Source organism: Fusarium graminearum, chromosome 3, assembly GCF_000240135.3.
Source record: "Fusarium graminearum PH-1 chromosome 3, whole genome shotgun sequence".
In the NCBI taxonomy this organism is placed as follows: domain Eukaryota; kingdom Fungi; phylum Ascomycota; class Sordariomycetes; order Hypocreales; family Nectriaceae; genus Fusarium; species Fusarium graminearum.
This window is the reverse complement of record NC_026476.1, coordinates 3,052,550-3,069,133: the sequence shown is the minus strand read 5'-3', so window position 1 is coordinate 3,069,133 and position 16,584 is coordinate 3,052,550. Positions and strand designations below refer to the sequence as shown.

Sequence of the window (16,584 nt, the reverse complement as noted above, 5' to 3'; positions counted from 1 at the left end):
CCTGTGCGACGCTTGTTCAACTTCTGGTGATAAATGCCGTGCCACCAACAAAAATCCTCTACTTCCGCAAAGTGATACATGCCTCTGGCCTCAATTTATATCATTTCTGATCTCGGAGGATACTGCAATGCCAAGATACAGTTATCAGGGGCAGCTGGGGCACCCGCTGCAGGGTCGGGTCATGCAGCCTGATATGCGACCTTTGGGCACAATCCGACACGACGACGCCTCAGCTCTGTCCAGCCCAGTCCTATGGCATCAACTGTCTCAAAATATGCTCATGGGCTGATCCGATCAAGTGACCCCCACATTGTGACAGGTAACATGAATCATTCAGATATTGGTGCCCAGTCGATAAGTTCTCTAGAGGTCTGAGCTTTCTTGTTGTACATGATATTCCATTTTCAAACTAGAATGTACATGCCACTCTTTAAACTCTAGCAGCCACTAGACTCATGTAGATACCCCATAAAAGACCAATAAAGCTCAGGAATACAATGCGTCGGTGAACCGGAATAAAAGTGAAGCTGATGATGGATGCAATTGGCCAGATTTTGTACCCAGCAACAATGATGGGAATCGTTTCCTGTGATTTGTCAGTATGAATATCAGACAATGAATATCTAACGAACCGTCCTGATGTTGCTCCAGATTTGAGAGCCGCCTTGTCCCTTGAGCAGACCCATGATTACCAGAAACGCGACCGTGTTCATGATGGCACCCGCAGTGATACAATCAACAAACCACTTGGTCAAGGTGTTACGCGTACTGAACTCGGGCTCTCTATCTTTGTTGATCTGTGTCAAACGTTCCTCGTAGCCCTCCTTGAGCTCAGGTGCGTCTTGGCTAGGCTGCATCTCGAGGTCATTCAGACGATCGAGGTTGGGCCTTTTACTGACAGGATAAGCCGGGAACTTGCGCTCTAGAAAGGCTTGCCAGTGATAGTTGGGAGGGGCAGTCATTAAAGTGAGGACAACAAAGCGGAGGAGCTGGATTATGTCTAGGGACATTGGGCGCTGGAGATCAGTTAGTAATTAGGACATCTATGCTGCAATTCTTGTATCAGCGATTGAAATAGATACTCACATTGGCTTGGCGGGCCTCAATCATCTGGGCCATGATATTAGAAGCTGTCGACAGGCCCGCCGCCTGGACCGTAGCGGCAACAATTGGAGAAGGCATCTTGATCCCAAGTGAATTAGGGGTCAAATAAAGGTATACAATGGCACAGAACGATGCGTTTGTTAGCGACTCAATTGATTATCTCGAGATGTCGCGTCTTTGAGATGAGTGAGAATCTTGGAGGTGGAGAGCTTCATCTCACGTGCGCTCGGGATAAGTAAGATCCGCTCAGTGTAACCCCTTTTTATCTTGATATAAATCAATACGAGACATTGCTAGTCGTTGATAAAAGGCTAAATAACGCTTGGTACTCTGCGTGTTGAATATTGGGTTTTGGTTTTGACACTTGGACACTCGCGTCATACACATATAATTTCTTATGGTTGTCAAAACATTGAAGTTGTTCTGGGGTTTTCTAAACAGACAAGATAATATTCTTGCCTTTCAAATAATCTCACGATATCAGACTATATCAGATGTAGCAGCAGTATAAGCAAAGAATGCCGTTTTGGTTGTCGTTTGGTCATGAAAATCAGAACAAAGACCACAGGGGATGGAGCTGAGGACAAGAAGCCGTGTTTTCCACCGTCAAAGGTGCATGGAACAACTCAGTCCTTGTTGACTCTAACCAGAATGTCCTTCGGTTCATGCTGGAACCTAGAGTCACCTCTCAAGCTCTCTGGCATTGCTGGAGACTGCTATGCTCAGGGGAAGGCTCAGGGGAAGGCTGAGTTCGACAATATTTGCAAGTCATCGCTTGTATTTGGTGTCAACCGTTCACAGGTCAAGTTTCTAGCTACCTGTATCCGAGGCCTGGCAGCAGAAATGTTGTGGCAGATGACCCAAGTTACCGTACACCCAAGTAGATGAAACATAAAAAAGAGTCAATGATCATAAACAAAACGGCGTGTCCGTGATTGACTGAATGAAAGGACGTTGTGGTGATATCTTGCTCGAACAAGACACCTCGACGAAGAACAACGACCAGTTCATGACACCAAACCCTTCCTCGTTAGAACAATGCATTGTAATTGCATGCTTATGGTTCGATGTGGTACAATGCAAGATGTCTGCTTTATACCAGTATCTCGTCTTCCAGGTCCAACATGTTCCATACTGTCACCCTTTTAGTTAGAACATAATTGTAAATAAAAAAAAGAACTATTGCCGCATTCTGATATGCAAGCCCTTGTGACTGTCGAACAACCCCCTGTCCCGCATGCTGTTGCCATCCGGGTGTCCGTCAGTGATGTCGAAGCGCGCTATCTGTAGTTCACTGCCGGCAAGACAAACGCCGGGACGCGCCAAATAATTACGAACGCGGTGCATTTCCTTGTGAACAAGTGCACCTGTTTCTTTCTGCTTCTCGTTCAGAAAAGATATAAATTACCCCAAAATCCCAGACTAAATTTCATCTCTTTCCATCACCACAACCTTCTATTGACATCTAACATCATCTGAAACACAGCAAGAACCTCCCACCTACACATCAACGAAAATCTATCAAGAAAAGCAAACCACAACTCTTCACCAAAAAGACAAAATGTCTTCCAAGGAGGAAAAATCGACCAACGGTGCTAGCCGTCGCCAAAGCCAAGCCTCCATGGGCAACTTCGGCAACGAATCCCTTGATCGCAGCGAAGAAACTGTCCTCACTCGTCGACAGAAGCGCCAACTGCGCCGCGAAACTCTCCGTCTCCAGGCTGAGGTTGCTCCGTTTATGGGCATGGACCTTGATGACGATGAAGAGATCAAGGTCGAGGATGAGACCAAGGTCGAGGATGAGACCAAGGTCGAAGAAAAGACCGAGGTAGAGAAGAAGGAGGAGGAGCCTGCCAAGAAGTAAGTCCCCCTCTTCTGCATTGCAAGTCTAGACAAGCTAACAATCTTGCAGTGTGATCGGCACGCCGCTCGATACTGTACCTGAAGTTGATGAGACTCTTGTCGATGACAGGGCCGTGTTGAGTGGGCTCCGCCCCAACGCCTTCAAAACACCACCATCAGGGGAGTCGGAGTTCCCTGGGAGAGAAAATTGGTGGACCAGAGGCATCATGGGAATGTCCATTCGAACTTGATGATATCAAGATTCTTCTAGAAATGACATCGTTGCAGCTCACCGAGCTATGCAGTATTTCCTATGTCGAAACAAACATGCGCTGAAAAGGATAGCGCAACACGCTCCTTACGACCGGATTATGGTAAGACACTCCTTCTTCTTTCCTTTGTCTAAACTGACAGTGTACTAGATTTTAGTTGACAATGAAACACGTATTGTCCCCTACACAGTTCTCTAAAATGTGATTATTGTATGAATGTCCCAACCATGATTGTCCTAGCTAACAACTGCAGATCCAGTTACCCTCCTCTTGCCTAATACCTTCCGACGGCTTGATGATGGTACATGTTCGGTCAGGAGAGGACATTGTAACCATTGCTACTTGGTTGTACGTCGGATTTCGGGTTTCATGTTGGTAAAGGCTGCTAAACTCGGCCCAAGGTCTGTCCGATCTTACAAGCACCAGATGCTATTTGCTGGAGAAGAACATGGGATGTGAGATAACAGAATGAAGTGATAGTGAACAGAAAGTGATTCCAGTATCTGTATTGGGTCTTGTACTTTACTGTATTTTTTTTTTTTTGGTCTCGTACGGCCAAATTGCATCAATATTATCAGATTAGGATAGATCTACCTCTTGAATATCTGAAATAAATTCCATGAGCTCATTTAAATGTACAGATGACACTTTCTATTGGTGCCTTTGGGTGTAAGCGCTACAAGACATCTCAGACCATCCCTTGAATCGGGGACCGGAGGATAAAAAGACCCCCGTAATCCGCCCCAAAACCGATCCATCGAGGCTTAGACACTGAATTTCCAGCAGGACCGGACATTATAAAGACGCCCGATATCCGGGCTTACCGGTCGTTATCTCCTCTCTACCGCCGCGTAGAGTAGAGCAAAGCAGATTCAATTAATTAATCGATCGCGTGTTATCATTTTCGCTTTTACACTATTCTTTTTCTTATTCAGTCTTTGACCCTGTTGCGTTGTTCGTCATGGATGAATGTTCCGATGCCCATGTTCGGTCGCAGGACCAGCACAAGACAAGAGCGTGTATGAACTGCGCAAGACTCAAGATGAAGTGTCAGTGGCCCAGTTCTGGTTCTGGGCGACCGGAAAAGTCTTGTACAAGGTATGTTGTTCCTAAATAAGTAGTGATAAATGCTCATGTTGGTAGATGTTTACGGATGAAGCTCGACTGTCAAGTACCAGAAGTCACACAACGAAGGAAGCGAGGCAAGTCAACGTACGCACGAATACTCCTCCTCTCGAAATAATACTAACAAACTTGGCAGAAGAGTCGCGCAGTTGGAGAAAAAGATTGATGGCATCGTCTCTCTCCTCGCGGCGAACCAGCGCCAAAACCTCTCCCCTCTAACCCCCGAAAGCCCCAAGGAACAAACTCAACCACAGCCTCGATCAATGTCGTCGCTCTCAGTAAGCCCGGTATCCTTGGACATGGTCCCTCATGGACCCGATATCCCTCCAAACCTCACCCCCAGTGTCGAACTCTTCCCAGGCTTTCGCATCTCGCACCAACAAGCATCGGAGCGGTTGGCCCTCTACACAAGGGACTACGTGCCGCATTTTCCCTTTGTGCCTTTACCAGGTGCTATAACATCGCAAGAGCTGTACATAGAGTCAAGCCTGTTGTTCTGGACCATCCTGGCGGTTGTGTCGCCGCTGGAAGACAAGGTGCAGATGGAGTTCAAGGCGTGGTTCCGAAAGTATCTGGCCGAGCATGTCATCGTGAGGCAAGAAAAGTCTGTGGATATCCTACAGGCTATTCTGGTATACCTTGGATGGTACGTCTGCCGCAAAGGGGGTTAGTCCAGATGCTGATTAAATAGGAACGACTTTCACTTCTACGGAGAGCTTCAAGTTACGAATATCGTCCAGATGGCCATCGGGCTGGTCATCGATCTACGACTGGACAAGTTTGCCGGTTCGTTTCTGGGCGGACCAAAGACGTTGCTCGGAGATGCGTGGACTACAATGGGAAAGGCTTGCTTGAAGGGAAAAGTCTACCAGACATCGGCCGACAAACGTGCTGTGCTGGGTGTCTACCACATTACAAAATTGTAGGTTTCTTCTCCTGATAGTTGGACTTGGCTAACAAGACGCAGACTCAGTTCAAATTTCCGCAAGAGCACGCTCGTAAACTGGAGCACTCACCTTTCGCAGTGCTGCGACAGTCTTGTCGCAAGCAACGAGTTCGAATCAGATACATACCTCGTTTCGCTAGTTCGCATGCAGCACATGGCCGATCGTGGCTTTAGTATTGTACCAGCTATTGATCATTTGGATCCTACACCAACGACTTTCAACGCCGTGACAGCGATGGCTCTGGATAATGTCCATCGCGAAATAGACAAGTATTATGAAGCGCAACCAGACGCTGTGAAACAAACACGTTAGTACATGAATCTCTCAGAAACACAGTCGCTGACAGAAACTAGCTGGCTTCAAAGCTCACTACGATTCTCTTATTGTTCGTCTCTATGAGCCTATCCTCACCATGAAACCAGCCGGCTTTTTGACAACCGACGCACCACTCAACGAACCCTTCATACGCGCCGAATACATTTGGAAGTGTCTTGAAGCCGTGCGCAGCGCAATAGAACACCATACCACCGTACCAGCCTCGATATACTCCATTCTTCCCTGCACAGTAATCTGTGTTCTCGCTTTTGTAACAGTAACAGCATCCCGCCTCATCTTTGCAGAGACCTCTTCCGACTGGGATGTCAAAGCTGCGCGTCTACGCTTACAATTCCAAAACGTACTCCAAAAACTAAGCGATCAGTTCGCACAAGCAGACCAAGAAGCAGCACGACTCAACCGACGCCGAAGAGTGATGGAGGATGGGAGCAGCGTGTTTCTCAAGTCGAGTTTCAAGGTCAGATGGATCCGGCAGTGGTATCTGTCCAAGATTCCGCAGGATGAGCAGCGCGAGATTGAACAGGCGCAGGCTGCTCTTGAGCCGTCGACTGTACTACAGAGCAATCCGAATTGGGCGGCAGATTTCCAATTTGATGATGAGTTTTGGGCGGATCTGATGGCTGGATATGATGTAGAGTCTTTGGAAAGGTCTCTAAATTCGGTTGCAGCAACTGTTCATTAGTGGTATGGGCATAATAATATGGCGGTGGTGTTTGTACAATAGATTGAAAGGGAGGACTGGATGGTGTCATTCTTTACTTTGCTGATATACCCTTAATGACCGGAATATATGCTACCGTCTAGAATAATTGATCTTTATTTCTACTTTTGTTTTTATGTATTTCTTTGTGATAACGGTCTATGATTACCGCGATTCTGAAGCCATCGGCGGCCGAGAATCCCGGGTGGAACTAGGATCCGGCGCCGGAATCACATTTCATTTCCCGATATCACATAAGCCCCTCTTCAACAATCTTATAACACGACAACATCCGTCAGTAATTCAATTGATCTCTTAAACATCTTTCCATCTCTTGTAGTTTCATATCAATCTAACAATGGCCCAAAAACCACTCCGCGACTGGGTTTACCTGGTCATGATCATCCCCCAACTCATCGGCATGATCGGTGTGTAGCCTCACTCTCATTCTTTCTAACCCAACTAACATCGTCAGTCCTCGACTTTACGGAATTTTACCCAGAATCTCTCTACGTCTCTCCCAAAGCTCCCCTACACTTCCTCACCATCATCCGCGACACCTACCTCTCCCTCTCAGGTGATCCCTTTTACGGCCCAGCTTTCTCTGGGGAGTGGCTTCGCAGCATGTACTACATCGAGCTGTTTGTTCAATTCCCCCTCGCTGCGTATGTTGTCTGGAACATGGCGTCCAAGAAGCCTACTTCTGGACCTACTGAGCTTGCTGGGCTAGCTTTTGGGTGCTTGACTGCCATGGGTTCTGTCGCCTGCGTCGCTGAGCTTTTGGCTATGGGACCAGAGATGGTGAACGATCAGCAAAAGTTGACTTTGGCTTGGGGCACGTATTTCCCTTATGCATTTATTCGTAAGTTTCCTCTCTCTTGTCATAAATATTGCTGACGAATTAGCTGGTGTAATGGCTGTGGATATGTACATGAGGTTATTGCGACGCGTGAGCAACGATACCAAGTCCAAGACACAGTAAAAATAAGATGGATAAAGACAAACGGAGTGTGATATACATCGCTGGTGTTGATAGTCGCCAGCTTTCTCATTACAAGCTCTACATTGCCAAAGCCCATGTCCACCCATGACTCCAAAATGCATTGTACATAAACAGATCTTTAATCCGATCTCTTGTTCGGCTTTGAATAACCCCATCCGTTACCCACAGTGTTGACACCATATCCCAAAGGCGTAGCTCCTCCCAGTGCTCGTCCCTTGAGCCTTTTGGGTAGCACAACACCCAGCGTATACATGGCAGCAACCAAAACACCAGCACCAAAAGACACAAGACTGTAAAAGACAGTGCTGGCGTAGATATGACCTCCCAAGCCCTGCCACTCCACTTTGCCCTCCGTCTTGGGCAGCGCTGGCGTAGGGAACCACCGCACCGATAGTGACAACGGCAGGGGATCTCCAATCACCAGCTTGCGTGTATGCGAGCCCTGCAAATGATGTAGAGGACTTGTGCTGTACGCGATAGCTGAGTCGAGCACGCCGCTATCATGAGGATGCGCGTGGTGTTTCGGCGTGCTGTGCAACAGAACATTCATGTGTGTGCTGATATGGATGTGGCTCAGCTGCAACGTGCCGGCGAGGGCAAAAACAAGAGGGACGTATTCGCGCGCGGGGGCTTTCTCGCCGACGACTTCGACTTCTGCGGCTGGCCGAGAAGGAATGCGGCAGGACAACGGCGCATCGGAGTGGATGTAGAATTCGAGGAGATGGAAGAAGGGGTCGTCAATCATGGCGATTGTGCAGTTGACTTCGCCTTCTTTACCGTAGTTGAACTCGAGGGGTCGGCCTGTTTCGTTGCAGGTAGGAAAGGGTTTCCATTCAATCTCGTGCTTTTCGTTTTCGAGGTGTTCGCCTGTTTCTCTGCAGCTTGTTAGTAGTGTTACAACGGTAGTTTGGAGAGGACCTACGAGTTACGGCTCATACACTCGACAGGTATAGAAGCGCTGTAATGGTATGATGGAAGCGCATCTTCTCTGGCTGGTGTTGCGGACGCGAGCGACGAGAATGCGCCAAGGGCGATCAAGGCCCAGGAAGCAATCATGATGGGCAATTGTGGCGATAAGGAGGGCGCAAGGATGAGGTTCAGGAATTAACCAGCCTCGGACAATTGGCGACTTGAAGAGTCCAAGCTGAGCATCAAAATCATAACATGGCGATCAAGAGATAAGAAAAGCAAGATAACACTTGGCTGTCCCCTCTTCTCCTTGAAGCGTTGAAGCTGAGGTCGAGACCATGTGGATAAAGCTACCCTTGACTAAATGTATCACGTGTCGTTGTCTACGCCAAGGGAGGATCTCGAGGAAGCACAGGAACGCAATTGAGTATATGATAATGAGTCCACCAATTGGTTCTATTGGCTCTCGTTTTGAATTGATTGGCATTGGAGGCAAGTATAACTGTTCTTTTATGTTCCATGGTGTAAGTCGATGGCGATTGAAGTAGGGATCATACCGGAGAATTAAGAGAACAATATTGTGATAGATAGATTATATTGACAGAAATTGATATTAAAAAAATTGTATAAGAGAACCGAGCATTCATGAATATTGAACTGTATAGCAAAGAAGAAGAAAAAAGGCACAATGGTTATTCTAACCACAAGACCAAAGCAAGTGACGAGGGTATCACATCAGCCATGTATCACACTAAAGCAGCAGGCATTGCACATTACATAGCAATCACATTCTGAAGTCCTATACAAAGTACCTTAAAAACCACAATATCTTAGGACAAACCGCCTAACTCTTTTCCAACACCGTCCAATTCAACTCTTCCAGTCATGCAAATCACCTTAAACTCAATATACCAACCCTTCCCATCATACTTCTCCTCCAAATGCCTCCTCAACAACTCCTTCACCTCGTCCAGCGGATGTTCCCTCCTCATTTCTTCACTCCACCAGGTATTTATCACCCATCCCAGCATCATACCACACTGCAACATGTACTCCTCAGCACTCCTCAAAAAGTACTTGTCGTGATCAACAGTGACCCGAACATCTTGGAATCCTTGCTCCTTCAAGTGCGATTCTATCCACGCCGGGTTCGTCCATTCACCTTGATCGTGTACCTGCATAGGCATAACGTCTGGCATGGGCGCTTCAAAGGGAAATGATGCAAATGCTGATCTCATGTCTGGAACCCAAAAACTGTTCTCTTTGTGGAATGTTGTTGCGCCAAAGATACCGCCTGGTTTGAGGATGCGCTTGCAGTCTGTTGCGCCTTAGTATTGTTCGAAGGGAGTCAAGGCTGTTTACTTACCAGCAAGTACAGCATCTGGTTTAGGGATAAGATGAAGTGCAAGGCCGACACCGACATGTGTGAACGAATTGTCCGCCAGTTGAGTGTTCTAAGTCTTGTCAGTTGTATGTTGTACATTGAAGAAGAGTCAACTCACTGTCGCGTCCAGCTTCTTGATTTCCGTATTTACCCAACCTTCGGGCCCAAGTCGCTTCTTTGCAATAGCGATCATTCCATCTGCAGCATCTGCACTAATAAAAATGCTCTTGTCGAGAACATCCTTGGATAGTGTCTTCTGAACAGCGTCTGTCAAAACACCACTACCACAAGCATTGTCCAGAAATGTCACAGGAGTCGACGTCTTTTCTGATATTCCCATTTGAGGAGGCAGTGTCTTGATTAGCCTCGGCATCAGGGTCTGCGAAACATAGATCATTTGCGTCTCGAGACTGTCCTTGTCCATGGTATTGTAGAGCTCACTGAGAGTCTTCAAGGCGGGATCAACGTTTGTGGTGGCCATTCTTGGTGAGTTTACTGTTCTTATTGCAATTGTTATTGTAGATCTGATCATGAGTGCGAATGAGTTGATCAAGTATTCGGACGTCGTGATGGGATATTTATGATATTCGAAGTTTCCGAAAAGTCGCCGTACGGAGACTATATCGGGGCATTCATCAAGGTATCTATATCTAGAACAGCACATACTAATTGCATGAGAAAATAAGTAAAGAGAATGAGACAGGAGTCTTCTATTAGGCTTATTTGTATAAGATGACTGTCCAGGTATGTGACCGAATACATCTGACAGCGTAACTCAATCTAACCACCATCATACTTGAACATAATCATACAAAGGATTAACTAATGAATGATCATATAAACCTCTTTCCCAAACATTATAGAAAGAATGCTTTTGAACTCAAGTTCTACCCAACCATTCTATATCCCATAAGCCATCCTCTATAAGTTCCCCCATTGCCAAATCTATAAGAGCGACCGACAAACCTCCCCGTTAATTCTTGCGACCATCAAGTATCTGATCAAAGTCCATCCTGGACGAGAGATACGAGAAGTCGATATTATTTTTGGAACCATACCGGACGCCGGATCCTGTCTAGTATGGGCGACCAGAGCCTCGCGAGGTTGTAGTTGAAAGTTGAGTATGTGGAAACTCTGCGAGGTTGGTCTTGAACGTGGTGCCCAGCGAGGCGAAGTTGATTTCTTGGCTATTCGCTGGGTAAAAGACTCACGCTGGAAGCGTGGCAAAACGTATAGTGGTATTCATCGTGGTTGTTGATGCGCCAGTCGTCGTTGATGAACCAGTCACCATCGTCGATGTATAGATATTAAGGAGTCCAGCTCCAGAGAGAACAAAAAAAATAAAAATAGTCAAGGCCTCAGACCATAGTGAATGTATCTGTAGAGAGAACCCAGAAAGGCAAGCCGAGTGTAGTCTGCCTCACTCATCTATCCTGACATACACCAAACTTATATATCCAACATCTTCGCCTCACATCAGTGACCCCCAATACCCCACAGCATTCTCCCCTTCTGCGTGAGGCCCGTTTGAACACCTATTTTCACGCGTGGCGTGTCACTTTTCGCCTAACCTCGCAAAGTGAGGCGAACATATGCAGGCCTCACCACCCAATACCACATCTCACCGCTGCCATCTCACTATCGGAGCCCAAGGTCGAGCGGTAAAACAAAGAGAGCAACGCATAGTCAACGTAACGCTGCATAGCGTTGCTCCTTATTGTGGTCGCCTTGTAAAAACACAGGAATGACTGGGCGTTGGTGGATGGACTTACGAGAGTGCCCCATCCATAGCATAGCATTCACTGCCTGATATTGGCGGTCAACACACTAACGATAGAGTCATAGACAACTGTCCTCTCTTAGATTTCTTCCATTCTTTTCGGGGGCGCCTTTTATCAACCCCCATGTGTTTAATAATTACATGTAAAAATACCTTTGAACCTGTACAGTACAACGCACCCTCATGCCAATTGGCGCCTATAGCATATTCATCATCCCTTTGACAAAAACAGTGCCACAACCTCGACTGCACCAACGAACTATCTAGACTAGACTACTCAAAAACTGTCAAACAACATCTGAAATCTCTATGCTCTCCAATCCATCATCGCTGAACAGACACCCTATGCGAACCTGAGACTTCCCGTTGGCACCCGTTGTGACAGGCCATCCACTTCTCTCTTCAGGCCCTTGAGCACTCGCCTGACATCAGCCAGGTCCGCACCGCCGGCGTTGTTGCCGTGTCCGGGAGGAGGCAAGGCCGCGTCGCATCTCTTGAGGAGGTCGGCTACAGAAGGGCCAATAGCGCCACCCTTGCCTGCACCACCACGTCGGCGAGCCTCGGCCACCCAGTCGTTAACGACATAAACAATAAGCTCAATCATGCGGTTTCGCACGGATCCGCTGAAGCCGTAATCTTGGCTATCGAAAACACCTTCCAGTACTCGAACAATCATGTCATGAGAAACCCCCAACGTGAGGAAGAGCTGAACTGGCCAGGTGGGATCTGCGCCAATTGTGGCATCTTGTTGGTACGCCACCGCGTAACGGCAGAGTTCTGGTAGGAGGTCTTGGATAGGGAAGATGAAGCTGTCGAGTGATGTGCGGTGGGCAATGTTTTGGATCTTGCTGGTAACACACTCGTAGGGTAGTGGTGGGGAGGGCATTCCAGGTTCTGACATTTCTAGACGAGACATGACTTCATCGTGTGTCTGCTGAATCAGGTTGCTCCATGTACCAGAGATGGTCATGTGGTTACGGTAATCGGCGACGTGGTAGATGAGCAAGCAGAGGTCGTAGTAACCAGCCTGGTCGGCATAGTCGTTGAAAAGCTAGAAGTTGTGAGCAAAGTCGTTGGTTACCCAGAGCTGGGTAACTTACCTCGGAGAGTCCTTGAATCTTGCCCTTGAGAGCATCCTCAATCTCAATAGCCCTCTCGGGATCAATACGGTCGTCGGCTCTAAGTCGCTCGAGTAAATCGTCCTGAATGTGTGCAATCTCCAGCAACTCAGTAACGCTGTGATTCAGCATCTGCTGTTGCTGTCGGCTAATACCAGTCGTAGAAACGTTGGCATTAGCCTTGGCCAAGCTGAGCAATCTGATTCGGTCCTTGATGCTGATGGGGAAATCGGAGTTAGCAAGTTCGGCCTGCACCTCGGCTGCATCGAAGAAGCGACTGCGGTTGGTGTAGAAACGGCAGAGCAGGTCAGCATGCTCGATGTTGGTACCAGCAAGTCGCTGAAGGAAGGTAACGACGTGGTTTGAATCAATAGCCAGGATGCGGTCTGTCCAACCTTGTTGAATATACCACTCATAGAGGTCAAAGTGGAACACCTCATCATCCGACTCATTCACAACCTTGTAGGCCTCAAGCCTCTTTGTAGCGATTAATGTCAAACGGCCGTCGACCATTTCGGGCTCACTGCTTGACGCAGCGTCCAGGTGGCTCAACACATCATGAATCATATCATAGCAACGCTTGCGATCGTTAAAGGCATTGGCTCGAGGGTCTGATGAGGGCTTTCCATCGTTGACCCATGAAAGCGCCGTGTTACCCCTGTCCTTCTCGCGTGCGACAACAAGGCACAGCTGGATAGCGCCAGCATAGTACTTGAGGTCGATATACTGCTGGACAGCGGTCTGGAGATTGGCAAAAGTGAGGCTGCCAGCAACCTTTTCAAAGAGCCTGAGACTTTCGTGGAGCAGGCTTCGCGACTGGTTGGTTTGAAGAGGCTGGTCAGAAGCGCGCTTAAGTTGTTCTTGGGCCTTGAAAGTCACCACGTCATCTGGGCTACAGAAGCTGCCGCATCTCCTTCGCAGGGCGTCGGCAACAGTCTCAACGTTGGAACCACTCTCTATGTTTCGGTTAACAATGGCCTTGACGAGAAGTTTGGCCAGATCTTTGCCATCTGTTTGAGAGAAGAGCTTTTCGTATGTAAGGTCCTTGAGCTGTTGTCGAGCGGTATCATCTAGTCTGGTGTAAATATCGGCGACACGCTCGTCAAAAAGCATCATCACAAACGAGATGCCCTCCGAAATGCTCTCCATCAACTTTTGAAGAGCATGCAGAGCTTGGTGTTCAGCCTGAAGAGCAATCTCCTCTTGGCGACTGGACACGTGTTGGAGATCAGAAGGGCCCGACAGGCCCTGAATGAGACCCCTGTTGGAGTCGAGGAACCTCCTTAGACGCTCCAACGCTTCTTGAACAGTGCTGAGCTTAGTAAGAGGAATTGTAGAGCCGATGGTGATACCACCAGTAGGTGAGACGCCGGGAGTAATAACTGCCGACTTCCACAGCTGGCGTATCAATCGGGACAGGTACAGAGCCAGGGCGTCGTGTCGAGACGAAAGATTGACAGACTCTGTTGTGAGGGATGCGCTGTCAGTCTCGGCCATTGTAGGCTGGCCACCAAAGTCAACAAAGACAGATCGAGCCCGATCTTCAGTAGCTTGGTCGATGGCACGCGCTGCGCCAGGTCGGGAGTCGCCTCCATGACCACAGGCAACAGCCAAAGCGGTTGTAACTGTCTCCACACGGCCATAAGTGTTAATAAACCGGCGGCAGACAAGCTCCAACCCTTCGTCTCCTACAGCCCCTCGAATCGCGGAAGCAAAGATGTCCACAAAACGTCTTCGTCGGATAATGTGAACACCAGTGTTGGTGAGGACCGCAAACTCGCTAGGTGCATCGTCAAATTGGACAGCTAACTCGTTACCAAAGCCTAGAGGTTGCGACGCCGCAGCGAATGGCTTTGTAATAATTCCAACCGCCTCGGCTCTACTTCCTATATCGATCCAAATTCCGCTCTCGTGATATTTGAGGGGAGACGTCGGGAGCGTATTCTTAAGACGTCCCGTCTCGGGTCCAGAAATAAATAGAGAATCTTCGTTGGGGTTCGACTCCTTACGAACAAAATCCAAGAAATATCCAGGAGGGAATCGTGCGCCTTGTCGGCTCCATGTCAGAGAGTTTGAATCGAGGTCGATAGTGGTCTCGCTGCCAGCATACGGCGACCTGTGACCTGGAGGGAATTTGATAAATTGAACCTGCATACTCTGGGGAGCCAGGTTGGTCGAGGAACCGTACAAATATGATGCAGCACTAGTAGCACTGAAGAACAATCGGCATCCAGTATTCGTCAGGGCCATTAAATGCAGCTTGGCGGCTTCCTGCTTGGAGATGGGGCTGATCGCGACAATTTCGACTCTATCGTTCAAAAGTCGAGACTGGCTGATCATGTGAGCAATGTCGCGAAGACAGTGGACCTTTTCCTTCTCGATAACCTTGTTTAGTCGATCAGGCGCTTCCATATGGTATGTTCGGATGGTCGAGCGACTCGAGAGGGTATATACAAGGTTTCTCGAATCATCAATCACAATATCGACAAGGTGCTCAGGGCTCTTTTGCGACCAGAAACTTCCTTGCAGGGTGACGACTGAAGACCAGCCGGGATTCGTATGGTTAATCTTTCCACATCGATTCGAGAACCACTTCTCTTCGGATTGGTAGTAAAGCTCGTTAATGTCGATGTCGTTACTGCCACCAAAGAAAATTCGACCGTTGGAGGATCCAGTGATCACGCGAACGTCGGTGCCACGTAGAGGAAGGTTCATTTTCGTCTGGTACAGGTTTACCGATTTAGTGCCCGAGGGCGTATCCGTAGCCGAAACACCCAGCAGAACTATCTCTTGGGAGGTCGCAACAACCAGGATATGGGTGATTGAACCGACAAAGATACCTGGCTTCGGAGGTACAAGCGCGACGGCGTGGATGGTGTGCGGTGAGTCTTCGAAGCCGATGAGCTCAGGGTCAGGATGTGTGTAGTCCCACAAGAACAAAGAGTTGTCAATAACAACCCAAGCATGGTTAATCTCAGCAAAAAGACCCATCAGAGTTTGAAGCTCGCCAGCATTGTAATGATCGAAGACTTGGTTCGGGATAGGATACATCTGGGTTTTGTGGAAGGGGGCCATAGCGGAATCGGTGCTCTCGAGATCGTAGTCGGATGACGCGCCCTCTGGTGTCGTGTTAGCGTTTTCTACCATCGCAAGACTCTAAACCTACGTCTACAGTATGAGTCCAAGTCGGGATAGCGCCCATCAGCTTGGAGACAAGTGTTGATAGCCTTGGCCGCCTTTATGACGGGGGGGACATTCTCGGATCGTAGAGGTGGCAGCACAGTCGGAACAAGCAGGCCATCGGTGCTAGATGGTCTCACCACTGAGGAGCCCGTGACTGTCACACCTCGTGATGCTGATGATGTAGGCGCAGTGCTCTTGAGACTCGATACGGACTGGCCGCTCTCAGAAACTGGGAACAGCTGTCGGCGCACAGGATCGGAGCCTTGCTGGTATCTCGAAGTGACAGCTGGCGTATTCAAGAATGCGCCTGGAACTGGCCGGACGGGAGTTGTTTGTGGAAACGACATTATGGGCGGTAAAATCGAAGCCCTCGGCGGGCCTGGGTAGCTTCACCAGTGGTCGTTGCTATACCGATGAAAGCAGATCGCGGATCATCAAAAGCGACGATTGGCTTGCGCGTGGGATGAATTATGGTAAGGATATCAATCCCCCGTTGTCGCGTCGATAACCTCGTCGTTGGTTTTCGATTAAATCGCGTCGTCGTCGGGGTTGAACAGAGGCTATTGCAAGTGTTGCATGCTAGAGAAAATGATAAACAATTTGACGAGAGCTTGGGGAGGCTGGATATGGAGCACGGATTTTTCGCGACTGGGGCTCGAGCGCTAGGACCGTTTTGGTGCAAGGCTGAGAGAGCGGTAACCACGCGTCATGAAGATTTACGCAAACAAGCATTCAAGAAGTGGAAGCAATGATTATATATCACTTATGTTAGATTAGAGTTATTAATAAGTGTTCTCTTTGATAGCTATCAGTAGCCTTTGTCGCCTGTACTGCCCTTATTAATGTGAAACCCAGTAGTTTTCAGCTTGATTCAAGGTAGC

At 48.2% G+C, this 16,584-nt stretch overlaps 7 protein-coding genes across 7 annotated transcripts; 3 read left to right on the top strand and 4 right to left on the bottom strand.

The window, feature by feature from the left end:
* Positions 1-516: 516 nt before the first annotated feature.
* On the bottom strand, positions 517-1,182 carry FGSG_05676 (uncharacterized protein; the record flags this gene model as incomplete). The annotated part of the gene is made up of 2 exons (XM_011325946.1): positions 517-1,016; positions 1,087-1,182. The coding sequence occupies 2 exons, from the start codon at positions 1,180-1,182 to the stop codon at positions 624-626; spliced, it is 489 nt and encodes a 162-aa protein (XP_011324248.1). The 3' UTR covers positions 517-623.
* A 1,483-nt stretch (positions 1,183-2,665) lies between these two features.
* Positions 2,666-3,197, top strand: FGSG_12783 (uncharacterized protein; the record flags this gene model as incomplete). Its single annotated transcript, XM_011325945.1, has 2 exons — positions 2,666-2,964; positions 3,017-3,197. The coding sequence occupies 2 exons, from the start codon at positions 2,666-2,668 to the stop codon at positions 3,195-3,197; spliced, it is 480 nt and encodes a 159-aa protein (XP_011324247.1).
* A 1,409-nt stretch (positions 3,198-4,606) lies between these two features.
* On the top strand, positions 4,607-5,014 carry FGSG_12782 (uncharacterized protein; the record flags this gene model as incomplete). The annotated part of the gene is made up of 1 exon (XM_011325944.1): positions 4,607-5,014. The coding sequence occupies one exon, from the start codon at positions 4,607-4,609 to the stop codon at positions 5,012-5,014; it is 408 nt and encodes a 135-aa protein (XP_011324246.1).
* A 1,670-nt stretch (positions 5,015-6,684) lies between these two features.
* On the top strand, positions 6,685-7,223 carry FGSG_05674 (uncharacterized protein; the record flags this gene model as incomplete). Its single annotated transcript, XM_011325943.1, has 2 exons — positions 6,685-6,754; positions 6,829-7,223. 2 exons carry the CDS (start codon positions 6,685-6,687, stop codon positions 7,221-7,223), a joined length of 465 nt encoding a protein of 154 aa, XP_011324245.1.
* A 186-nt stretch (positions 7,224-7,409) lies between these two features.
* On the bottom strand, positions 7,410-8,533 carry FGSG_05673 (uncharacterized protein). The gene is made up of 2 exons (XM_011325942.1): positions 8,252-8,533; positions 7,410-8,204 (listed from the first exon to the last, which is right to left on the bottom strand). The coding sequence occupies exons 1-2, from the start codon at positions 8,383-8,385 to the stop codon at positions 7,448-7,450; spliced, it is 891 nt and encodes a 296-aa protein (XP_011324244.1). The 5' UTR covers positions 8,386-8,533; the 3' UTR covers positions 7,410-7,447.
* A 535-nt stretch (positions 8,534-9,068) lies between these two features.
* FGSG_05672 (uncharacterized protein) lies at positions 9,069-10,103 on the bottom strand (the record flags this gene model as incomplete). Its single annotated transcript, XM_011325941.1, has 3 exons — positions 9,069-9,565; positions 9,605-9,692; positions 9,741-10,103. The coding sequence occupies 3 exons, from the start codon at positions 10,101-10,103 to the stop codon at positions 9,069-9,071; spliced, it is 948 nt and encodes a 315-aa protein (XP_011324243.1).
* Positions 10,104-11,745: 1,642 nt separating this feature from the next.
* Positions 11,746-16,050, bottom strand: FGSG_05671 (uncharacterized protein; the record flags this gene model as incomplete). The annotated part of the gene is made up of 3 exons (XM_011325940.1): positions 11,746-12,453; positions 12,503-15,639; positions 15,687-16,050. 3 exons carry the CDS (start codon positions 16,048-16,050, stop codon positions 11,746-11,748), a joined length of 4,209 nt encoding a protein of 1,402 aa, XP_011324242.1.
* Positions 16,051-16,584: the final 534 nt, after the last annotated feature.

Coding starts and splice junctions, on each gene's coding strand:
- FGSG_05673 (XM_011325942.1), bottom strand. CDS start 8,385: ATGATTGCTTCCTGGGCCTTGATCGCCCTTGGCGCATTCTCGTCGCTC. Junction 8,205..8,251: donor GAGTGTATGAGCCGTAACTC/GTAGGTCCTCTC, acceptor AACAAGCTGCAG/AGAAACAGGCGAACACCTCG.